Below are 26,231 nucleotides of genomic sequence, written 5' to 3' on the forward strand. Positions count from 1 at the left end.
ATTAAGAATAAATATAGCACAAACCTCCAAGATAGCATTACTCTTGATTCATATAAAACTCTCAGTATAAAACCATTTGCATGCCACGCTGTCATAAATCACACTCATGCTAATCTATACAGTTGTAATGATTCCTAGGACGGTCACCATGCAAAAGCGATATTTTTTGACGAGATGGAACAGACGAAAGGTGGCAGGAAGAGTAGTTGCTGCCGGGCACGTGAAATAGAGTCGACGGCTCGAATGAAGTTTGTGAAGTGAAAGTTGAAAACTCTTTCAAAACAGTCGTTACCAGTGCACAGTGATTTATACAAAATAAAAAATCTAAAATTACAACACGTTTACATGAAAAGCAACCCAGAAGAGCATTCCTTATGCAAATACCCCAAAAACGATAGACGATAGACATTACGACCCTTGAAAAAGGCCAAATCTCTAGGCCGAAACGTCGGGAATGTAGATAAAAATCGTTCTAGATTCGAAGACTGAGAAAGCCATCCTCCTTTCCTCTCCGATATGTAAACCTTCTGGCATTCATTATTACCACAATAAAACTGTTCAAACTCTCAACAGATGGCGATCGAAGCGCATTATTTTGTTTCTGGAACCCCAATATATACGGTAAAATTGAATGCGCATAAGCCTACCAACACAATAACTACTAAGGGGCTGTCCATAAACCACGTGGTCATGAGGGGGGGGGGGGTTTCGACCAATGAGCATTTTGTATGGACGAATAAAAAATTTTGTATGGACTAATGACCACGTGGGGGGGGGGTTGAGAAGTCCCAAAAAATGACCACGTGGTTTATGGACAGCCCCTAAAACATTACTTCGAAATGATCGCTTTTTACTTATGAATGATGTATCCTCCTGAACTTTACGTGCCATCGAAGAAGCTTCTCTGCATCTTGAGCTGTCACAGTTTTTGTTGAAAAAAAACAATAACATTCATCATAACTTCTTTTTGAGAATGGAAAATTTTTCAACTAGTTTTTCAAACAATTTTATTGCTGATGTCAATTTCTTGATTTTGCTTTGGCTGACCAAGCCATGTGGGAAATTACACTGTTGAAAATGCTTTGACATCCATGTGCACAACAGAACACGTGCTCGATGAACAAATTGAGATTTGAAATTATGAAAAGAAATCCACGTACTCCGGTGAGACTCGAACTCACGGCTCCCAATTTGCTAGACGGGCGCTTCTATTCCTTCAAGCTACGGAGTCACTCGACTATCTCCGTCGCCAGCAGGCCTAGAACTGAACTCGATTCCACAATCGCACATGGTTATCTTCTTTTCACAATCCAAACCCCCTTCGGATGGGATTAGATGAACATCTAACACATTGTCTGTTGTGTACATGTATGTCAAAGCGAGAGAGGAAGTTATTTTTAATTGTCGAGAGCTTCGGGCACTGCCTCCCAATCACTTATTGGTATGGCAACCCGGGTAGAGGTGAAATACTGACGATCAAAACGTGATATTGGTTTGATTGATATAAGAGATAAAAGATCTGAAAATAATATCTGAAAAATGTTCCTGGAACATCTGAACAATATCAAAATTTGATATTACAAGATCAAACGAATAGCTTGCTGCTATTGGTTAGATCTTACAAGATCTAATTATGATCTGAAGATGATGTTCCAGGAGTGAATTTTAGATATTATTTTCAGATCTTTTATCTCTTATATCAATCAAACCAATATCACATTTTGATCTCAATATCAAAATATGCTATTATTGAGCTCTTTTCCTCTACCCGGGAATTAGTGTGCAGTCGGACTCTCGACGGGTCGGTCCTCGGCCGACCGAATACGGTAAGGGTGACCGTAGCACCTTACAAATGTCAATTTCTCACCGGAGTACGTGGATTTCTTTTCATAATTTCAAATCTCAATTTGTTCATCGAGCACGTGTTCTGTTGTGCACATGGATGTCAAAGCATTTTCAACAGTGTAATTTCCCACATGGCTTGGTCAGCCAAAGCAAAATCAAGAAATTGACATTTGTAAGGTGCTACGGTCACCCTTACCGTATTCGGTCGGCCGAGGACCGACCCGTCGAGAGTCCGACTGCACACTAATTGCCATACCAATAAGTGATTGGGAGGCAGTGCCCGAAGCTCTCGACAATTAAAAATAACTTCCTCTCTCGCTTTGACATACATGTACACAACAGACAATGTGTTAGATGTTCATCTAATCCCATCCGAAGGGGGTTTGGATTGTGAAAAGAAGATAACCATGTGCGATTGTGGAATCGAGTTCAGTTCTAGGCCTGCTGGCGACGGAGATAGTCGAGTGACTCCGTAGCTTGAAGGAATAGAAGCGCCCGTCTAGCGAATTGGGAGTCGTGAGTTCGAGTCTCACCGGAGTACGTGGATTTCTTTTCATAATTTCAAATCTCAATTTGTTCATCGAGCACGTGTTCTGTTGTGCACATGGATGTAAAAGCATTTTCAACAGTGTAATTTTATTGCTACTTTTAATATGGTTTGCAAAACCTCTCCGAGAGTGATCCACTTAACCGGAAGATGCTCTCAAAGAGGATATCAAGAGGTTTTGATGTATAAATCAGTTGTATTGCAATACATGCCCCCTCTTACATCTTGCTCGTTCTCGTGCTTGTTTACGAGAGTAAGAAAAAAAGCTAGCTATACCAATGTTGGAAACACTTCCCAAGTAACAATTCCATTGCTGATGGGTTTTGTTTGATTTTTATTGGGGTTTAATTACAGCAATAATTAAAACTCACAGTTTTATGTCTACTTTTACGAAAACCATTGATGGAATGTTTTATAGTATACTTGAAGATATCCATAAAGCCAGATTTTAAGAGTAAACAAAACTCTCCGCTATGTAAACCTTTTGGCATTTATTATTACCACAATAAAACTGTTCAAACTCTCAACAGATGGCGATCCGTTCGATTAGTAACGACATCTGTTGGTGGAAAAGCAGAAACTATGACACTACTAGGTTTATTGCGGTCATCATAAAAGTAAACTTTCGTTTTATTTTCGCTAATTATGGTCGTCGCCATGTTGAAGAATCAGATACGTGAATGGAATATAGTTATTTTTCTTCAAATTAGCAACAATTTGATAGTTTGCCGTCATTTTCATAGCATGCTCACATAAATAAACTCTCTCAGCTCAGTTTTCTTGTAATTCGAGGTAGTTCTACTAAATAAATTGATTTATTTTATTAAGATGATAATATTCATCATATACGAAGCGCATTAATTTTATGTTTCTGCAACGTCAATATTCACGGTGGAATTGAATGCGCATAAGCCTAGCGACAATATAACTACTAAATTATTACTTTGAAACGATCGCTTTCTACTTGCAAATGATATCTCTTCCTGAACTTTACATGCCATTGATGAAGCTTCTCTGCTTCTTGAGCTGTCATCATTTTTTTTTTTGAAAAAAAAAAACAACAACATTGCTACTCTTAATAAGGTTTATAAAACCTCTCTGAGAGTGGGCCACTTAGCCAGATGATGCTCTTAAAGGGGTTATCAAGAGGTTTTGATGTATGAATCAGTTTTATTGCAAATTTATCATGAAAACCTCTTATAGAGCCGAACAAAACTTAAAATGTTACTTGGGTTGGCTAGTAATAAAATCACCAGAAAACCTTAATTGCAAGGAAAAAAAACCGGAAGTTGGCAATTTTCGTTGGGAAATCCAAAGGATTACCAAGGGTTTGGCGGCTTAGCTTCTAGGAGAATGTTTTATGCAAACATATCTTGACACCATTCACCTATACCGTCTACCCTCGCTGGTTTGACCGCATCTAATCTGAACACTTTTTAATTTGACCCCCTCTAATCTGCACATCGTTCAAACTAAAAATGGTTCAAACGTCAGTCTGCTCATGGAACGGGGTGAAACGGAACGCAGAATCAAAACAAAACAGCAAAAATGGTTACCATCAGTATGTTTTTCGATGCCTACAGGGTTTCTAGAAGTTCAAATTAAAAAATAAACCCCGTTAGTTTGCATGAGGTGTCGTTCAAACCAACGGGGGTAGACGGTAGTAATGATCAAATCACATTTAGAAATGATTTTATGAGTTGGGTCATCTTATCCCATCTTGGTATTTTGGGCTTTGTTCCCTGTGGAGGATTAAGGCAACGTAAGAAACACCTACCTATGTTAGTGAAACAGAAAAGGAAATGAACACACTCTTACACTGAGAGAAGGTGAAAATGCCTCATCTTGTTCCATAGCTTTGTGTGGTCGATACTATCGTATGTCGATGACCTTGATGTCGATGAACATGCGAAGAGTTTGGGACCTGGTAGTTACGGCACTTCTAGAGAATTTTCCGTACGGTGAAGATCTGGTCCGTTGTTCACCGGCCGTCGATGAAGCCGGCTTAATTTGTTTATTTGTTTTTACTATCAACAGGCAACTTATGCCCTAATGATATTGGATCTACATAAAATCAATTTAAAATTATTCCTAAGTACTGCCCTTGACAGGTGAAAGTCGAAACCGTCAGCAACCCTATTGAAAAGTATAAGAAGGCCACCAAGGGATCCGTAAGCGGCATAGTTCGTGCGACGGACAGGAATTTCAAAAAACCGGTGGTTTCGTAGAGCTCTACTTTGCGCATGCAGTTGGATATTGGTCAGCAAAACCGGGCAATCGATCCTTGATGTTAACACATCTGAAATGAACAGAGCTCGGGCTACATTCCGACGAATTGCTAAACTGTCCAAATGGATGAGTTGACAACGACTCTCGTAACTGGGCAGACGAAAGGGTCTCTCCATGGAAGGCGTCGGAGAGCAAAACGGATGAACCTTCGGCTTAATGACTTTCCACAAACTCATTCGCTCTAGGCGACAGAGGACGGAAAATGACCTGGGATAAGACTTTGTAGGCGTTATTCAAAATGATTATTGCTCTGAAGTTCTCACATTCCATTGGTCGCCTTGCTTGCTTGTGAAGGGGAAAGATTACTCCTCCTTTCCACTCCTCCGGTAACTGTTTGGTTTCTCAGATCCTGACTGTCATTCAGTGCAGGCAGGTGACCAACTTTTCTGGGCCCATTTCGATTAATTCAGCTTTGATATCATCTTTACCAGCAACATTGTCCGGTTCGAGCTGGTGAATGGCATCCTTAACTCTTTCAGCCAGAGCTGCGAAATATCAGCCATGTCAGTTGACTACTGATTTTGAACCACCGTCACTATCACCCCGCATTCCGCACTATCATAGCAACTGAACTGATATTTTAGTGATTCTAGACAAAACTCAAAATTTTGAATGACCAACATACAAAACTTGTTATTCTGCACCACATATTAAAATTTCATCACGGTAAGTGTTTATTTAGATGTTTAAACGAATTTTAAAGATGGCCTATCAGTAATATCTACCCGCCATCACAATCAGTCCAGTTGTGATGGAAAAAGGAAAATGACTGTGACTCAACAGAGCAAACGCAGACTTGGATCGCAGTCAGCCTATCAAAATCAGCGGTTTGCCTACTATTGATAGTGACAGAAAGCAACTCTGCTTTCAGCGTGGGAGTAGGATCATTTCTGTCCTCTGCTGCACTGACATTATCGTATCCTCCGTTATTTTGGTCTCCCGTGCCTACATTCACCACGCCATATAGGTGCTCACCGAAACGCTACTTCCACCTTTCAACCACTTCACGTCCGTCCGTGTAGTCTAGTGTGTTCAATAGAGCTTAAAAAAGTAACGAAATTTATCGTTCAAAAGTCATGTAAAAAAATGCAGGCTGTGCTTGATTTTGTATTGATAAAAAGCTGTATAATATAGTGTGAATACTAGGGACATACAAATGCTTTCATAAGAAGAGAAGAATATGTAGTATACTTATTAGCAATAGAATTGTTCTACTCAGTAGAAACCAGCTGAGATTCAGACTAAAGAAGGACGGTTATGGATTCAACTTTCTATGAGTTTTACGTTCAACGTACTGACTTATGCTAGAGATACCTATAATTAACTGTGAATTGGGATTTTCTTTGCTATCAAACATAATGAACTTGATGAGAAAAAATTTGCTACGCAAAGTGAACTCGTTACCTATATAACAGTGATTATGCAGTGCGTGTAACCGTTTAGCGGTTTAAGGCGAAGTATTTTTTGTTACAAACATCGAGCCCCACCTTGCCTCCACTATTGTTTAACTTGATCCTTTGGACTACGCGATTTATGAATTGAGAATTTAGCACTCGCACAAGTAGGTGAGTAATTTTGATATAATCACGAATGCAACCGAGGTGCGCAGCTGCCGCAATATGGCCCGATGTGGTAACTACTGCGAAATTAGCTCGAATGTATTTTTAAAATACTATCACACGTGTTTGCTATCGAAAGTAATAAAACGAGTTCCTAAATTATTCACCCGCATTATGCATTCAATTTTGTCCTAAAAAATGTCTACTGGTTTCATTCCTATCGCGCTTGGTTTTTCTTGTTCTATAAAAAATCTTTATTTACACGCGGTTTCCTCTACAACGCACTTTCTCACACATCGTAAGACTAACTCTTCATGTTCGTTTCTATACTGTAAGAACTACTTTCTGATTTATCAGTGCAGCGAAACCATCAGCAATGTTTGCTCCTTAGCTATTTTAATGAACATAGGTGCGATTTCAAAATAAAACTAAAACGCTGTAAACTCCCTTGTGTTATATTTTCGCCACTTTTTCTAAATATCATCTACGCATGATGCCTCGCGCACTTTCGAACAAATGATTGTTGTCAAATCAGTCTCATTTAAACCCAAATGTTCCATATACTTTGTTTCCTTGACAGTACGCTTGAGAAATATATAGATTTATGATGGTGCGCCCGCGGACTCACTCCGAGGCTGAAAGCTTAGGACCTCAACGAAAAAAGGTAATGTGATGTGTCTTAAAATGAAATTGTACAAGATTCTTCTGTCATTCACGAAACAGTAAACTATTGATTGCCTTTTTCGTCTCTTTTCAGCGGTAGAAACTTATAACGATGTTCCTCCGTACTATTGTAAATAATCGTGGTTTTCATATAATTCTTGTTTTTTTTTTCTACTACTTCCAATACGATCTTTGTTCAAAAGCTAAAATTACCAAAGCAATTATCGGTGAAAAGTTTATCAAACTTGGTTTAGGAAGATATTATTTTATTCGTTCTTGACTTTTGCCTTATAAAAGTTCTGTGTAACGGGTCACTAATGTATAGGGTGAAAATGCGATGATTTCATGAAACTGTGCCACACGACTTGAAATCGATCTGCGGAACTTATTTAGCTAGGATTGCACTGTAACTGGGAAGGAAAAACAAGCAGTTGGTTTGAATGCGTTTCAAAGATATCTTTACTAGAAAACTTATGCACGCATAAGTAAGGAGATAATGACCCAGTAGTTTATTTCACTTTTTTGTTGAAGCCAGATCCAAAAGGTTTTCCTAGAATGTGGCCTCAAGTGCCTCTATCAAGGTCACAAGTCGTATAAATGCAGAGGTCCCGATAGGAGGAGACCCTGCAGGAAGTGTGGAGAAAAGGGCCACATCACCAGGGAGTGCAACTCCGGACCAAAATGCCTGATTTGCACGGCGAAAAAGGGTCGTCCCAAGCAACACATATATATAATTTAACTGTTACGGCAGCACAAGTTGTGATTGAATATCTGCCGTTACTCTTATATGATTTATACGCGTATGCGTGTTGCTTCGGATGCGTTGGGTGGGCCTACATATCCAGGCTCACGTGAAAGACTGAAAAGCCGATAATAGTGCAAATCCCACAGCTGAACCAAAACCACTGCGAGACTGACCGTCGCAAATTAACGATGGCGGATGATGGCGGCCTAGCTGAGTTTTCATGGCAACTGCGTTTGCAGCAGAGCCCATAAAGCTGAAGGTGCTATCCAGATGAAATCCTTCGCATTCGCGAGTAGCCCAAAGGGTACGCCAGACGCGATTGCTTTCGATAAGCAATTGCAGAAGCGTGTGAAGGAGCCGCCAGGTAAGGAGAAATAAGCCGACGCTCACAAGGTCTGTAGGTTGCTAACCTCGGCAGTGAAGAGCAGTAATGCCGACAAGTCGGGACCCGGGCAGGTGTCTCGGAAAACTGCTCAAACGGTGGACTTGAAGAAGCTTGCTCATCCCGGATCGAAGGGAGCAGGGGGTTGCTATCATTGCACCCTAGTGGACAGGAAGAACAAGACGAGGAAACATATTGAGGAATAGAAGCGTACGAACACCTAGCCAAGTAAAGGCAGGATACAACTCCGGACAATCTTGTCCAGATGCTGTGCAGGGATGACTGGAATGCCGTTTCAGCGGCTATCGCCCACATCATCGTCTTGGAGCTTCAGAGGAGGTGGCGCGTGGACTCAGAGAATTAGTGATACAAGAGGTGGTCCACGGGTTCGGAGTCGGCTGCGTAGGTCATACCGGTGCCTTGCGATCGAAATCGAACAGAGATTGAGTGGCCACGGGGAGAACATTCTGGTAGCGTTGCTGTCATTGGATACGAGACCGCGGATGGAATGGGTGGCAAGTAGAGGCCCCATGTCGGCACATCCTTCTGTGTGCTGTCTAATAGGACCTTACTTGCGGGAAGGTAAAATTGCTGTGCTCGCGGTATTAGTTCTTAGAACTTGCTGTGCAGTTGGAAGCAGGCGTGGTGTCGACACTGCCTGCCTTCCGAGGACAAAGGTAGTGGAAAGGACCACACGGGAAACTGGCTAAGCGTTGGCATGCTGAAGCGAGTCATCGATGTTCTTTGCTGCAGACTATGCAGCTTATCTTGAGGGTGTGATGTGCACTAGCCTCTGTCTGAAGCAATGCCTTTTGGTGGTGTTGGGCTTGGCGACCATGGGAATGTTTTTAGTAGGTCGAGGAAACAGTAGTCCTGGTTACGGTAGAAGACGAACCTTCTGTCCGGATGTCTGTTGAGCAGATCCCCCCATGGTTATGAAGGTAAATAGTAAAAGCAGATGGGCATGTGCCAAGTGTGAGAAAGGTTAGACGCTTATCACCAAGACCGGACGAGTCTAAGTACTCGGAAGTCTTGAAGGCGATGAGTAGCGATACTAAGGTTGTGGATCTTGGAGCCGACGTACGTAGTATTCGACGAACTCGAACAGGCGCAATGATCGTCGAGCTCAAGCACGATAAAACCCGCAAGGGTGACGCCTGCCAATGCTTGGCAGAAAAAGCCCTTGGTGAAGGTATCGAGGTATCGCAGAAGAACAATGAAAGGCCTTAGTTCAGCTACCTGTATCGCACGCTAATAAGATCATTCAGATAGGGAAGCTCAAAATGGGTTGGCCTATGTCGGCTGGGCATAAATGAACCACTGGAGTTTTGCTTCAAGCAGCTTGAACCAGGCAATAAGTCGTCGGACTGTAAGGGCCCTGACAGGAACTAGCTTTGTAGGCAATGTTGAGATGAATACCGTAAGGCGCAAGGCTGCACAAGCCCTCCCAAGAGTTGATTTATGCCGGGAAATCTGTGAACAGTATTCACCTGACCTGGAAATCTCAAGGTGTCTGGCATTCAAAAGAGACATAATTCAACCTAAACTTCTGTAACGCAGCCAAGTAACTACTGTGTCAGGCAGTTGATGAGTGGGAAACGGATATCGCCATTAAGCGGATCCATACTGGGTGCCCACCGGTAACGGTCACTGAGTCGCGGATCCAAAAACTCACGTACTGATGAATAGCAAAATGAACGAAGACTGGCGTCCGAGGCTGCGAAAATCGTGCTTGAGACCGATATAAGCAAGCATAAAGGCCTGCTTTGAGAGTGTCCCGCAGGTACCTGCTGTGCAGTGAGAAGCAGGCGTAGTGTTGACCTTGCCCCGCTGTCTGAGAACAAGAGGAAAGGTAAGGCCTCCTAGTTTTCCGGCAATGCGCCAACACCTTATCTTGGTGTTCTTCTAGAAGAGCACGATGTTCGTTACTGCAATGATACGCAGTTTATCTTGAGGGTGTGATGTGCACTAACTCCTTTCCAAAGTGATCCCAGAGAGATATAATGCCTGGCGGCAATGGGAACGGTTTAGTAGACCTGGGACCAATCTCTTCACTGATGGTATTTTATCAAAGATTCGTACAAAATATCACTTCGAACAACAGAAACTTATCAAAAAAAAAAACCTTGAAACGCATTCCAAACCAACCTAGGGTAAAACCATAACACAGTGTGCAGGAAGGAACGCCATCAAACAGATCACGCTCGCAGGGTGGGAATTACGGGGTGCGAACTGAACCACTACTCCAGATCGTTTGAGTTGTCTGATTGATGACGCAGTAGAATCCGGGGCTAGAGGAATTCCCGCTTCCTCGTGGATGACGATGGCAGATCTGCGTCCAGCAGTCTGGTTTGCTCGGGACTTTGCCTTGGCGGCGCCGGTGCTTTCCGGCTTTTGGATCTTCGCTTCCGCAGCAGGATTGGCCCGAGGCCGTTACCTCCGGACCCAGGTGTAGCGCCTGACCCCACTAGGGCGGCCACCGGGTTTGGGTTGCTTGCCGAGGGATTGTTCGTACTGGAGGTATTTGTGCCTGCTCCTGACGTTGGTACCAGGTTGGTGCCGGTCATATCGCCTGGTGAACTCTGACCAGAAGAATCGATTTGTATCCTACTGATAAGGTCGCTTAGTAGGTCTTCAATTTTGCTCATCCTTTGTGCCATCCGCTGCATTTCCAAGCGGACGTCTACCTTCATGTCTAGTACAGTCGCTATCAGATCTCGCTGCGCCAACGTTGAAGGCTGCTCCCGAAGTCCCGTATCGTACGTATCGGACGTTGTTGCTCTGGATTGTGCCATTTCTATCTGTCGTTCCCGTTCGAACGACAAATTCCGCTCCATGTGTCTGTCTCGCTCCCGCTCTCTTTCACGTTCGCGTTCTCTTTCACGTTCACGTTCTCGGTCCCGTTCTCGTTCACGATCACGGGTCGTCGTTGTACTGCTGTCAAGCAGTCGATCCCTCTCTGTCGGTTGACGTTCCAGAGAAGGTGCCTTCACAGCCTCTCGCTCGATGTGCACTACGTTCGGCCGTTCCCGATTAGGCGTTTGATCTGCCTCTCCTCCCTCATCGATTGTGTCCTGGCGTGCTAACGTCGCCGGATTCGGAGTTAGCTTCGGCGTCTTGGGAAATATCTAGCAAATAAAAAAAAGCACGTTAACAAGAAATCACGATGAACGTTGCATCTATGGTGCAATGTGCCACTAAACATGAATGAGAACTACCTTATTGCCTTGACCGCCGTTACTACTTGAGCTACTACTTGCTCTACCTTGTGCACTTTCACGCAAACTTTCACGTGCACTTAAGCTTCTAGACACGGCTACCTTTGTGCTTGTATCGCTGGCCGAATCGACACTGGAGCTACCGAGAAGGCGGCCCCACTTGCTAGCACGGGCCCCTTTCGCCGACGGAGGTCCCGATGAAGGCGACGGTGATGGTGACGGTGATGGGACGGTTGTTAGGACGCGAGAGTCTTCAGTTAGTGTAAGCTTGGCTGGCAGCTGAAATCGAGTGAAAACAATTTTGAATGTCCAATTTTGCATTCTCAGATCTGCTCTTTTTGACAACATCAATCAATCTATGGATATCAATTTGGGACTAATTCAAACGGAGTATAAATATAACTATTTTTCATTTCAGGCAACAAAGCACGTGCGTAAAACAAACCGAAAAACTCAGGACTTCACTTGTGAATGAAACGAACATCGACTATTGTGGAAATTGGAAGAATCTCACAGGTGTCAATTCACCTAAATCGCTACATGACAATCAAGGCAATGTGCTACATATGAAATACGATAGTAAATCGGAAATAATTTACTATTTGTGTATGAATTCTACGGGTAAATGCTCCACACAATACTCATCTAGAACTATATAACAACAACAAATTTAGAACTTCTGCTTCAACTTTACAAAATGATACTGGGATCCAATACTGCCTAAGTAGCAATTGAACATCGCATCAACTTCCACACATTTTTTTTAGAAGAAATTTGGTTTTCTAGAAGAACATTTCACACAATATTCACCTTAACTTTGTCTGTGTCTGTGTCTCCCTTCTCAACGTCGCTCTGAGTGGAGCCAGTTTGTTCCTTTGGTCCTTGTGCATTTTGCTGAGCTCTTCTAAATTTTGAAAATATTTTTCTTACCAGGTGGTCTTGACTAGAGCCCAGTTGGGGTTCATTTTTTCTTCGCTCAGCCAGCTCCTTCTCCCTTCGCACATCGGCTACTTTCCTGGAAATGGGGATCGCAACTTTATTTTGCTGTATATTGTGACAAAATAATAAGCCCGAAGTCGTACCTAAATATCAATCGATGCCTTAAATTATACGTTAAAATTAAATTCCTTGAAAAACTATTAGCAAAAGCTTGGTAAAAATCTAATACTTCGAGTAGTTTGTCTCTTTTTATCGCATGTAAATCACAGTAAGTTAACGCTCGCACGTTGGCCGCACTTTGACCGACCGCCGAGTCCTTCCAGAAGGAGTCACCGAAAACGTCGCCCTTGCCGAGAATGGCGACTACCTCTTCGTCCTGGATCACCTCCAGGCTTCCAGTCACTATGAAGCACAAACTGTCGATGCTTTCACCCGTATGGTATAACAAATCACCTAATACGAGTTAGAGTGGAAAAAAGAACAAAACAAGAACAACAATAAAATGGGCCATTAATAATCGATGGCTCGCTTTGGGACCATCCCCCGAACCAACCTGGCGCAGAATGGGACATGCAAAAGTGCATGGCTAGCGCTCGCAAACAACCGTCTGATGCTAATCGGAATGCCGGATGCTCGTTGAATACCTTCCGGTTCAGATGCACACAAATATCCGCCTTCATGTCCTTGGGACAATAGTTCAAAACCTGTAAATGAGAAAAGTGTGAGAAATGTTAGTTGGATTTGGAAATAATTTAAATTTAAAGCGAGTATGGCAGTGATTCCCAAAACATTTTCCTGCGTTTTTGTTGCCGTTGTGTTTCCTTTTCTGCTTTCTGTTGCCTAATTTTCCTAAGTTTTTCCAACATTGTAAACAATGAATTCTATTACGATAAACATACTGTATGAGATGACTATTACCCGCTTAATATCGAGGACTCTCAGTCCACTCAGAATATACATTTTACAAATTTGGTAAATTTGAACGAACTACAGCATATTTGAAAGAGTAAATGGGTTACAGCGAACTTTAAACAGAGTTTGCTCATTGTTCGACTTTAATGTTTCTCGTCAAATCCTTCGCCGAAGATTTAGTTTGTTTTTTTCAAGGTCAACATAGTTTTTATGTTTGTTTTTTGTTTGACTGTTAGTGAAGTCTTTCTATTGTTTATATTTAAGTTTTATATTTGACTGTGATTCCTTAGGTATGTAATGTTAGACTTTAGATTTAAGAAACATCATTGGGGCTTATATGGAGCCTGTTGATTAGACAAATACATAAATAAACTGTTTTGGAAAAATTCATGGCATGTATTATATCTTTAATGGTTTTTAGTACCCCCCCCTTCCTTTGCAGGTTTGTGAAAGTTATTCGTGGTCTAGAGTAGTATTCGTAAATTTATTGGAATTAACTTCAGGAAAATGTGTGTGCGTGTGTGTTGTCATGTCACCCTATAATGTCGCAGTCTTCAAAAGCAGCCACCAAGTGGAGCGGACCTGGTGTGATGGTTAGTACACTTGACTATCATGCCGAGGACTTGGGATCGAATCCCACTCCCGACAAACTCGCAAAATGTGAGGGAAGTAAGGCGTGGGTCCCGAATTTAGTGGGTTGGTGTCAGGCCCTGCGAATCAGCCATAAAAGACTACCACCGAAAAATCAACAAGAGAAGAATGCGAAGCCATACCAATGGCGCCGAGCACAGCGACGAAAAGGGACTTGCGATTGGAAGCTCGGTACGTGGAACTGACGATCTCTCAAGCTCATTGGAAGCACCCTCATACTTGCCGATCTACTGAAGGACCACGGGCTCGCAATCGTAACGCTGCAGGAGGTGTGTTGGACAGGATCTATGGTGTGAACGTTTAGAGTTTAGAGTTAGTTTACTCATACCATCTACCAGAGTTGCGGCAACACACGTGAGCTGGGAACAGCTTTTATAGTGATGGGCGACATGCAGAACCACGTGATCGGTTGGTGGCCGATCGACGAAAGAATGTGCAGGCTGAGGATCAAGGGCCGATTCTTCAACATTAGCATAATAAACGTGCACAGCCCTCACTCCGGAAGCACTAATGATGTCAAAGGCACATTTTACGCGCAGCTCGAATGCGAGTATGACCGCTGACCAAGCCAGGACGTCAAGATCATCATAGGAGACCTAAACGCTCAAGTAAGCCAGGAGGAGAAATTCAGACCGACGATTAGAAAACTCAGCGCTCACTAGCTGACGAACCAAAATGGCCTACGCCTCATCAATTTCGCCGCCTCCAAGAATATGGCCATTCGTAGCATCTTCTTCCAGCATAGCCTTCCATATCGTTACACTTTGAGATCACAGCAAACGGAATCCCAAATCGACTACGCTCTGATTGACGGACGGCACTTTTCCGACATTATCGACGTCAGGACCTATCGTGGCGCTAATATCGATTCTGATCACTACCTGGTGATGGTTAAACTGCACCCAAAACTCTCCGTTATCAGCAATGCGTCGCCTGGAAGAAGCGGAGTACGACAAAATTGAACTGTCGTGCCGTTCACAAGAAACACGAAAGTTCCACAAAAAGCTCAACGTATAAGAGCAGGAGCCTCCTGACGGACAAACGTGAAGCGATCGAAAGGTGGAAGCAGCACTTCGACGAACATCTGAATGGCCAAGAGAATGTAGACACTGGGGATGAAGGCAGTGTAGGAAATGACTATGACGCTGAGGGAAGTTAAGAATGCCACTTACCAGCTCAAAAACCAACAAAGCAGCTGGTAAGGATGGTATCGCAGCTGGACTCATCAAGATGGGCCCAGAAAAGCTAGCCACCTGCCTGCATCGGTTAATAGTAGGAACCTGGAAACCAAACAGCTACCGGATGAGTGGAAGGAAGGGGTAATCTGCCCCTTTCACAAGAAAAGCGACCTTTTGGAATGTAAAAAATTCAAAGCGATAACTATTTTGAATGCTTCCTCCAAAGTGCAAGATCCAGCTCATCTTTCGTCGTCTGTCATCTAAAACGAAATAGTTCGTGGGAAGTTATCAAGCCGGCTTCATCGACGGCCGGTCGTCAACGGACCAGATCTTCACCGTACGCAAATCCTCCAGAAATGCCGTGAATACCAGCTCCCAACGCACCACCTGTTCATCGACTTCAAAACGGCATACGACAGTATCGACCGCACAGAGCTATGGAAAATCATGGACGAAAATGGTTTTCCTGGGAAGCTGATTGGACTGATTAAAGCAAAGGTAGATGGTGTGCAAAGCTACGTAAGAATTTCGGGTGAACTATCCAGTTAATTCGAATCTTCCCGGAAACTGAGACAAGGTGACTGATTCTCATGTCTACTCTTCAACATCACTCTTGGGCGTGACTGAGGATGGAGAGCGGCAGCCACAACCGAGTATCGTGGTGTACTATTGTTGATTATGTCTTATCTTAAATGTGATGTTGAGCAAATAAATGAAATGTATTTAGAAACTGATCAAGATCTATCGATAGCTATATTGCATAGCACATTATGGTCCGCCTCCTTGGAATTAAAAAAGGCGCCGAATATTTATTTTTGAGTTCTACTCATCAAGCCCGATCGGTAGATGTGTACCCATATTGGATGGTATCCCAAGCAGCATTATCGTTAAATAGCATACTTTTTGAATTTTTGGCCGCCATCTTGGAACCAAGCCGCCATTTTGAATTCCAATAGCCATACAACTCACTTCACAACCTAAGGAATGTGGAATGTGTATTCAAAATTTGGTTGAAATTGGTTAAGACATTACAGAGTCATTTCAGGGAAATAAATGTATTTATTATTATTAGCTTTATTAGGGAGATTTTCAGCCCGAGGCTGGTTTATCTCCAAAATGTATTTCGTATTGGAAATAGAGCTCATTGATAGTGACAATAGGGGAAAGGCGGGTAACACCGTCAGGGTGGGTAAGCCCGCCACCTCAATGATTTTACCAGAAAACAGTTATTTAGTAGCTTTTTGGCCACACACCTTATTCGATTTTACCATTTTTACTACTTTGAGACACATGATACCAACATTGACCTGTCAAACGCAAAGAAAATAAACAAAAAAAAACACGCGTCTTCGCACCAATGGCGAATGTAATTTTCCGTCGGTAGAATTTAGCCTCGGGATTACAAAACAAGTGCAGAAATTCACTTTCGTCAATCATGTATTCTCATCTGTACTATTTTTTAGTGCCAAAATTCATCGAAAGGTCAGTTTCGACAATTATTCAGGAATTATCGTGTAATTTAGGAAAAGTGGGCATTTCGGGTAAGCCCGTCACTCATCGGTGGGGGTAACACCGTCATGCTCTTTGGATCACCGGATGTTTGTTGAACTGATTAGGCATTTCTATTAGATGCTACGCAACTACAAACGAAAGAACAACCGACTAAATTTCTACATGGGTTGATATTCCTGTGGGATTTTTTTCTAGGGATTCTTCCATTAATTCCTTTGGTGATTTATCCAATTAAATCTACTAGGATTTCCCTAGGATTTCTGCTTGAATTTTTTCAGAAATTTCTTTCAGGAATTCTTCTTGGGATTTCTTCAGGTATCCTTCCAGTTATTTTTCAAGGAATCACGTAAGGTCTGACAAAATAAAACCAACATTACTTTTATCTAGTTCAGTTATTTAAGGCACAATCACGTTTAACGCTTTGCGAAGCCAATGACTGTGATGTCTTTTGGGGCTGTCCATAAACCACGTGGTCATGAGGGGGGGGGGGGGGGGGTCGGCCAAATAAAATGGACAAATGGACAAATAAAAATTTTGTATGGACTAATCACCACGCGGGGGGGGGGGGGGGGTTGAGAAGTCCCAAAAAAAAATGACCACGTGGTTTATGGACAGCCCCTTTATTCACAAAATATAAAAAAATATTCAGCTATTTGGGTGAACGTCGTTTGCCCGAACGCCCAAAATGCCATCTGACCGAATAATTTGTTTGATCGAATGCTGGTTGGCCTAATAATGTTCGGATGAATTCAGAGGAACGGAAAATCTTCAGATAACCAAAAGTAAGCTTAATGCGATTTCTCAAACTTTCAGCGAAGATTTCCCCTTCTTTAACATAGATTATCCTGTTTTTTCTTATTTAGAAGGATTTTTTCGACATTCTAGTTGCTATCATGATCATCAAATTGTTTTCTTATTTTGATAATTAGCGATTCTTCCGAGTTTACCCGTTAAAGAATCATTTAGCGTTGGAACTTCCAATATTTTCATCAGAGATTTTTCAATTTTCCATTTGGCCGATTGTCATTTGCCCGAACGCTACCTGAGATTTTTCCTTTTTTAACCTTTCAAGACGCTTGTCTGTTTGATTCCAAAACTGCACCGCACTCGAATATGCATATAGCCGATGCGGTTATCGCACGGATAATCAGATTGACCATAATGAGAGTAATGGGTTCGATTCCCGGACGATCATGATCGCTTAAGAAGGTTTTTTTTTCTTTTTCGACATTCGGCTAAACGTAAACATTATCTTTTCGGCCAAATGCCATTCGAGCAAATGACCCTGAACCAAATATTTCGTTCAAGCTGAAAAAAACTACATCTAATTGATAACGAATGACTTCTGGAAAGATTTTATGTGTTGCATATACTTCAAAATTTGCCATTATAGGATCTCCGGAATCCGTATCAAATAACAAAACTACTGATGTAGAATGATTGGTAAACCATTACTACACATCAAAAATATCTTAAAAATATGTTCAATTTGAAATCCTCTAAATTTTCTTGAAAAACAGGTATGACGGACTTACCCCGTTAGGTGACGGCCTTACCCCATAGGGGTGACAGTCTTACCCGGACTGAATTAAAAACATCAATATTTAATAAGGTTGTGTTATGTACATTGTTCGTCAGAATAAACATATTTTGACAATTGTAATGCACAAATCTTATAAAATACTAATGAATCAAAGATTCTGCGTACTGAAAATATCAACTTACGCCTTACATTAATTTTAAAAAATCCCAATGTTTAAGGTGACGGGGTTACCCCTTCCTCCCCTATGTAATTTTTACAGCATCGTTTACGCCACCTAGTGAACCAGTCACATATTTTATTGTCCACTAGGAATAAGGTATGGATTTAATGAACAACACTGGACTGTCCTATAAGTATGACGCAGGGCAGGTATTCGCAGGCCACATTTGTGCAGTTCTGATGCATCGATAGCAGAATTTCTGTGTCCCGATTATTGCGGATACAAGATTTACCAGACTTTTTCATGTAAAACTGAGGCTGATAAAATTGTTTTGGCGAAACCTACTGGCAAAATTTACTCAAAATAAAATACTAAGCAGCATATCAATAGTTCAGAAAAAATGTTGAAGATGTTTTTCTAAAACGCCAAGGGCTGAAAGTCTCTATAATAAAGACAAATCAATTAATTTTTCAAAAACAGTTCTAACCATGAAAGTATTTTTTTTTATTAATTGCAAACGTTTCAAAAATGTATGATTCAAGCTGCAATAATAGTTATTTATGTAACGAGCTGCAAAATGATGATTTTTACAGCACGACTCATACATTTATCCAACGAGGCTTGCCGAGTTGGATAAATATGACGAGTGCTGTAAAAATCGAGTTTTGCAACGAGTTGCATACAACATTTTTTGCAATGAAAAAAAATAATCACTGCAAGATAATCATTTCCTTCACTATCATCATACTTCCTGGTGGTTGAACGGGATCACCCACGTGTTCCATCAAACTTGACGCAAAATTTGAATCAAGTAAGCTGTGATATAACCGTCACAGTTTTTCAAGCTTTGCCGTGGAAACACAGGTTGTTGGCCAAACAATTGCATTATGATTCATAATGCAACCCAAATGAGTTGCATTATGAATCATAATGCAACTGCTTCTTATAGTAAGGAAAAGTAGGCCATAGTGACACTAAAACGGCAAGTACCGTCAAATGGGGTAATTTGCAACACTTTTCGACTTTGAAGCAATATCATTGGAAATCTAAATATTTGAAACATCCTGTAAAGCATCGTGTACGCTAATTACGTTTCTACCTAATCAAGAGTTGTGAAATACATGCTTGTTGCAAGTTTCCCCATCTGTGGGGTAACTTGCAACACAGGACATGAAGCTAAGTTAGCTGTCATTATACAGCACTAACATTCTAGGGCTTAGTCGTATTGTAGAATTTTGATGTAATGCATGGAAAATGTATGGAAAAGATTTACACTAACCAATTGACATATAATTTTTCATGAAAGGGTTGATAGCTATTGCAAGCGAGAGTATATCGTTTAACAACAGGTCTCACGTTCCTTAATTATATAATGAATATGGATCTTGTGACTCAGTATTCGTAACAAAATGTCAACAGTGATTATTGTCATTTCTTGAAAAGGTAAAGTGAGTCATCTTTAAGTAGTTTTTAGTTTGAAGTGGTGTTTGGCAATTTCAGCTAAAATAAACATGATAGAAACACACCTATTCAACTTTGAAAATATCAAAATCGTTAATTTGGTTCAGCTGAAATAATTTACTCCAACTAGGTTCAGAATTGATGTTGGTGATTGTTTTAAAGCGTCCATAAACTAAATTGAACTTTTAGCAAGATGAAACATGAATAAAACTTCAAAATATTATATTTCCTAACAATGTAGGACGATCACGTGCAAAAATGGAAAAAAATGAATTGTCATTTGAAAATGAACGCGTTACGTAATCAATATATGATCCATTTCGATTATTTCTGTCAAAATTATCGTAAAATGAAGATAAATAATTGAAGAGTTTGTCAAATTCAACTGTTCCAAGTTACCCCATTATGGTTGTCGAATATAATAATGATTTTTTACATTACTTAGACGATAAGTTTATCAATTTTTTATCGTTAAGCTAAGCTTAGGGGAGACTGACCAGACTTGATCCCTGGGGAGACTTGTTCCCCCCATATTTGCTCGGAATCAAAAACATTTTTCTTCAAGCATAATTTTTCCAAAACTACTCCTGGACAAACGACTATGTTTTGGCTATAAGTGATTTCGATTGTACATTGCATTATTTTTTAACGGTTAATTGTTTGTTTTCAGTCCTTTAGAAATCTTTTAGGCGATTCCGAAAAATCTCAATAACTTTGTGAAAATTGAACCAAATCGTGTCAAAATTTCACAGCACATAGTTTAAATAAAATACTTTCAAACTTATTTACCCAAATAAGGCTGTTGTTAACATATTTTAATAAATTTAGCTTAGAATACACAACAGTGACATGGGGAGACTTGATCCCTCGAGGATTACACACACATTATACATGTGAAAAATAAAATTCTATTCGGAAGCCTCTATTTACTTGGAATTCTAGTTTATCAAACGATAAAATGTGTCAGATAAATATAACTTTAGTACAAACCAAGAAAAGGGGGATCAAGTCTCCCCATTTTGAAAATACGGCATATCCTTAAAAATTTAAGGAAATCTTACAATTTCAAACACTCCATATTCATCGAAAATACAAGAAAACTCGAAAAGAAAATGAATAGGAAGACTTTGGAATTATTTTCCCTTTAAATAAACCATGTGCTCACAAGGGGATCAAGTGTCCCCCATTTTTGAAAAATTCATCATAAGACATGCCTCCATAAAAACACAGTTTTGAAAACTTTTACAATAATTTAAAGGCCTTCTGTTGTGTGTTAACTTGCAATAGATGTTTACCTGCCATTTTGTACGGAAATTGGATCTAGTTTTGTGTTTTTTATTAAAGTTTCAGGTAAATTAAGAAAAAGGGATCAAGTCTCCCCAGTCTCCCATACTATTAGGTACCCTAACTGCAAGCAAGGTCATCAGACTTATCGCACTTACCGTAGGAAAGAGGTGAAGCACGATTTCATACTTGTTTTTATGGCATAAAATGAGCAAACCGTTTTAACAGTGTAACTAAACAATAAACAAAGAATTCATTTTCATTTCATTTATTTAGTTCACATCAAATTCATGATAATACTGAATCAACAATTTGCCGCCATAATACTCGATTTGCAGCTGCAGCTCTCCATCCTCGGTCACGCCCAACACTCGCCAGATCACGCTCCACCTGGTCCGCCCATCGTGCTCTCTGCGCTCCACGCCTTCTTGTACCAACCGGCTGGTTAGCAAACACCAACTTTGCAGGGTTGTTGTCCGGCATTCTTGCAACATGCCCTGCCCACCGTATCCTTCCAGCTTTGGCCACTTTCTGGATACTGTGTTCGCCGTAAAGTGCAGCGAGCTCGAGGTTCATCCTTCTCCGCCACACACCGTTCTCCTGCACACCGCCGAAGATCGTCCTTAGCACCCGTCGCTCGAAAACTCCGAGTGCTTGCAGGTCCTCCTCGAGCATCGTCCATGTCTCGTGTCCGTAGAGAACCACCGGTCTTATTAACGTCTTGTACATGGTACATTTGGTGCGGGGTGAATCTTTTTTGACCGCAGTTTCTTCTGAGCCCATAGTAGGCACGACTTCCACTGATGATGCGCCTTCGTATTTCACGGCTCACGTTATTGTCAGCCGTTAGCAAGGAACCGAGGTAGACGAATTCTTCTACCACCTCGAAAGTATCCCCGTCTATCGTAACATTGCTGCCAAGGCTTGTCCTGTCTCGCTCAGTCCCACCTACCAGCATGTACTTTGTCTTAGCCGCATTCACCACCAGTCCGACCTTTGCTGCTTCACGTTTCAGGCGGGTGTACTGTTCTGCCACCGTTCCAAATGTTCTGGCAATAATATCCATGTCATCCGCAAAACAGAAAAATTGGCTGGATTTCGTGAAGATCGTACCCCGGCTGTTGAGCCCGGCTCGTCGCATAACACCTTCCAGGGCGATGTTGAATAGTAGGCAGGAAAGTCCATCACCTTGTCGTAGTCCCCGTCGAGATTCAAATGAACTGGATAGCTCACCCGAAATCCTTACGCTGTTCTGCACACCGTCCATCGTTGCTCTTATCAGTCTAGTTAGCTTCCCGGGAAAGCTGTTCTCGTTCATAATTTTCCATAGCTCTGTGCGGTCGATACTGTTGTATGCCGCTTTGAAGTCGATGAACAGGTGATGCGTTGGGACCTGGTATTCACGGCTTGGTAACTTCCCACGAACTCATTTACTTTAGGTGAAAGACGACGGAAGATGATCTGCTGCTTCCGTTTCTGTCTGTATCGCTCCACATTCTGTCGGGCTCCATGCTGCGGCATTACCGCCCGCGCTGCATCCTTCTCCTCCAGAACCGCTCTGCACTCCTCGTCGAACCAATCGTTTCGTCGACTCCGTTCTACGTACCCGATAGTGCTCTCGGCTGCGTTGTTGATGGCTGCTTTCACTGTACTCCAGCAGTCCTCTAGAGGGGCCACATCGAGCACACCCTCGTCCGGCAACGCTGCCTCGAGATTCTGCGCGTATGCGGTGGCGACATCCGGTTGCTTCAGTCGCTCTAGATCGTACCGGGGCGGCCGCCGGTAATGTACATTGTTAATAACGGAGAGTTTTGGGCGCAGTTTAACCATCACCAGGTAGTGATCGGAGTCGATATTAGCGCCACGATAGGTCCTGACGTCGATAATGTCGGAGAAGTGCCGTCCATCAATCAGAACGTGGTCGATTTGCGATTCCGTTTGTTGTGGTGATCTCCAGATGTAACGATACGGGAGGCTGTGCTGGAAGAAGGTGCTACGAATGGCCATGTTCTTGGAGGCGGCGAAATCGATGAGGCGTAGGCCATTTTCGTTCGTCAGCTGGTGGGCGCTGAACTTTCCAATAGTCGGTCTGAATTCCTCCTCCTGGCCTACCTGAGCGTTTAGATCCCCTATGATGATCTTGACGTCGTGGTTTGGGCAGCGGTCGTACTCGCGTTCGAGCTGCGCGTAAAATGCGTCTTTGTCATCATCAGTGCTTCCGGAGTGAGGGCTGTGCACGTTTATTATGCTAATGTTGAAGAATCGGCCCTTGATCCTCAGCCTGCACATTCTTTCGTCGATCGGCCACCAACCGATCACGCGCCTCTGCATGTCGCCCATCACTATAAAAGCTGTTCCCAGCTCACGTGTGTTGCCGCAACTCTGGTAGATGGTATGATTACCTCTAAACGTTCGCACCATAGATCCTGTCCAACACACCTCCTGCAGCGCTACGATTCCGAACCCGCGGTCCTACAGTATATCGGCGAGTATGCGGGTGCTCCCGATGAAGTTGAGAGATCTGCAGTTCCACGTACCGAGCTTCCAATCGCAAGTCCCTTTTCGTCGCTGTGGTCGTCGCCATTGGTATCGGTTCGCATTCTTCTCTTGTTGATTTTCCGGTGCTAGTCTTTTTTACGGCTGGCTCGCAGGGCCTGACACCAACCCACTAACCCAGGGAGCTGGGCTTACCTTCCCGGAAGCTACGGGTTCTGCATTGGCATTTCCTCCAACTACAGTGCTAAATAAAATAAACAAAGAAATAAAACTAATTTTCCACTGAATCCATCTTTGATACTCATAATCTCTATTAATGAAATAGTAGCGCATACTAGTTTTCATTATTATCAGAAAATACTTCACATTCAGTGTATGTCATCGTGTTGCAAGTTACACCGCTGTTGCAAGTAACCCCGTTTGACGATATAAAATGCAACATTATTGTGTCAAGTTGCAAAAAGTTATTTAAAATAAACTGTTCAGATCGAAACATTCATGCATCCAAATATAGACACAACTTTTATTTTTCTTTGAAAATTAGGTATTTTCGTCGGTTTTGGAGTTTGGAAAATTTCAAATTAGGTGAAACATTTTAGGAGAAGAAATCAGATGAATGAAGCAATGATCTACGGTAATCCGGGGTAACATTGATCAGAATTTTCGATCTTTTTTGAATAATTTTCTTGTTGATGCAAACGTTACATGTTTTATATTTTTAAAACAAGTACTGGCCCTCTGAGTATGCGTTAAGCTACTCGAAAAAGTATTGTAAAACTTTAAAACATGTTTAAATAGGCTTTTTAATCTATTTTTTGATTTGTTTTTTTTTTTTTGGGGTAACATTGATCATGCCAGTGATCAGGGTTCGTTAATATTGAAAATTTACTTACTTACTAAATTTCGGGTCGCTGATTTCGAATATGGTGTCCAAATTCTTACAAGTTATGTATTTTTTGAGTTATTTTAGGATTAAAATCCTCCAAATCGCGAATAACGCCTAAAGCTAGGCAAAAGCTTAAGGAATTGATAGAATACTTTTGATAAATCGTATATTTTATTGAAAAAAAGCATTTTCATAAAAGTTTCGTTTATTGAATCCAACTCCAGGATATCATATTGAAGTAATACAATGATTTCGAACCTCATATTGTATCTAGTACTCATGCCATGCCATAATGTTTAACAATGTATCTCATTGCGTTACGAAACACAGTAATGGAAAAATCGATTTATTTCAATCTTTATGATATTCAATTTTAATAAATTACATGTTATTTAATAGCTAAATAAAAGCAGATTACGATATACCATTCAATAGCAGAAACTGATTCAATATAAAATGCTCGTTTGAACATTTCAAGAGGTCGGTCATGCCGATCCATGTTACCCCGCTGATCAATGATACCCCGTTTTACGGTATCTATCTTTGCTTATTGTAAGTGGGTAAGTAGATACATTGATCCAAGAAACTCTGAGACAAGCTTTTACGAAAACGTTAATCGGTGGTTTCCAGAATATATATCGTTTCACCAAAAATTGAAATATCTTCGACAAAAAGCCACCAACATATGAACAACCTTTAATCCGTGGATGGATTTTGATCGTGAATATTGAATTGTACTTGGAACCGAAAGCGCTGCTTTCAGATGGAAAATGCTAAGCATTTTCGTTATCAAATTTCATATAGGGGAATTTACGTATTTTCGGCAGTTTCGTTCTGTTCGTCATGGGGGGTTTTTCGAAACCTATTAAGCTCAGAGTTGGCCTGAAATCCTTCCCAACCAAGCCGAGTTATATGCCCAAATTTCAGGCAATTTGGCCCACAAAACCCCTTCATGGCGAAGAGAACAAACCTGCCGATAATACCCTTCGTCACCCTTTGTTGTTTTTAATATTTAATCCAAAAGTTCACATGTTTCGCAGCCGCAGATTTTTTTTTCTCATAATTTAAAAATGGCGCTATTTGCTGTACATTTCCAATAGCATTTTTTACGTAGTTGTTCTATTATACTGCTTAAACTTAGCTAGCTTTTATGCCTTCCACCTATCAGATTGAGAACCATTTAATCGAACTAATCCACTGATTCTCACCACAATCGAATCCCATCAAATAGAGTAACATATCATATCCTGCACTTACCTTATCCGTGTCCAGCCCCTTGGTCATCGCCCACGTGGACACCACATAATCCATAACCCGTTCGCTCAGTGCCTTGGGGACCTCGTGCAGCTTCATAAATTCCCGCACATTGTTCAGCATGTCATGGTACTTTGCGGTGGCGGATGTCATTTGCTGGATGATTGTGGTAACATGACCGAAAATGGTGGCGTACAGGAGAGCTGTTGATGACAACCGCAAATGCAATGAAATGAAACAGAAACCGGGGTTAAACTCTCCCACTGTGGGTTCGGGTTCGGTGCCGGATTTGTTGGAAATTAAATATTCTCTCAAACTAATGAAAACGATAGGTTTCAGGTGTGCCTGTGACATTCGGAAAGAGACAGTTGGAAATAATACGAGATCTAGCTTAAGGAGACAGACGCAAAACTGTGTGTGGAAATGGACATTGATCACGAGAGCACACGCTGGGTGGGAGTTTTTCGATTGCGAGTCTGATTTTACTCGATGTTCCGTGGCTTTATAGATATACTGTCGAGAAACTTCGTCACATACAAACCAGTCGGCGGGTGAGTCGAGATTCCTCTTTTTGAATGGCATTACGTGACATTTTCTTCGTTTGTTTGGAGATGGGGCATGGGGTTATTTCTAGCAAAACATGTCTACGGGTTCAGTCGGTGTTTTATCTAATGGAAGCTTATTCCAAGCTCCCCATGGCAGAGGAC

At 41.7% G+C, this 26,231-nt stretch overlaps 1 protein-coding gene across 5 annotated transcripts in view; it reads right to left on the reverse strand.

The window, feature by feature from the left end:
• Positions 1 to 1,867: 1,867 nt before the first annotated feature.
• Positions 1,868 to 26,231, reverse strand: part of LOC109428138 (potassium voltage-gated channel protein eag) — a 140,289-nt gene continuing 115,925 nt past the window's right edge. For 3 of the 5 annotated variants that reach the window (XM_062858388.1, XM_062858386.1, XM_062858387.1), the window contains 6 exons: positions 25,528 to 25,727; positions 12,741 to 12,891; positions 12,331 to 12,640; positions 12,059 to 12,263; positions 11,249 to 11,527; positions 1,868 to 11,158 (listed from right to left, as the gene is read on the reverse strand). In XM_062858388.1, the coding sequence (XP_062714372.1) occupies positions 10,322 to 11,158; positions 11,249 to 11,527; positions 12,059 to 12,263; positions 12,331 to 12,640; positions 12,741 to 12,891; positions 25,528 to 25,727 (1,982 nt within the window). In that variant the 3' untranslated portion in view covers positions 1,868 to 10,321. The remainder of the gene's footprint in view (positions 11,159 to 11,248; positions 11,528 to 12,058; positions 12,264 to 12,330; positions 12,641 to 12,740; positions 12,892 to 25,527; positions 25,728 to 26,231) is intronic. The other 2 variants (XM_062858389.1, XM_062858390.1) reach the window with 2 other exon arrangements.

The sequence above is a fragment of the Aedes albopictus genome, chromosome 3, assembly GCF_035046485.1.
Source record: "Aedes albopictus strain Foshan chromosome 3, AalbF5, whole genome shotgun sequence".
Taxonomy (NCBI): Eukaryota; Metazoa; Arthropoda; class Insecta; order Diptera; family Culicidae; genus Aedes; species Aedes albopictus.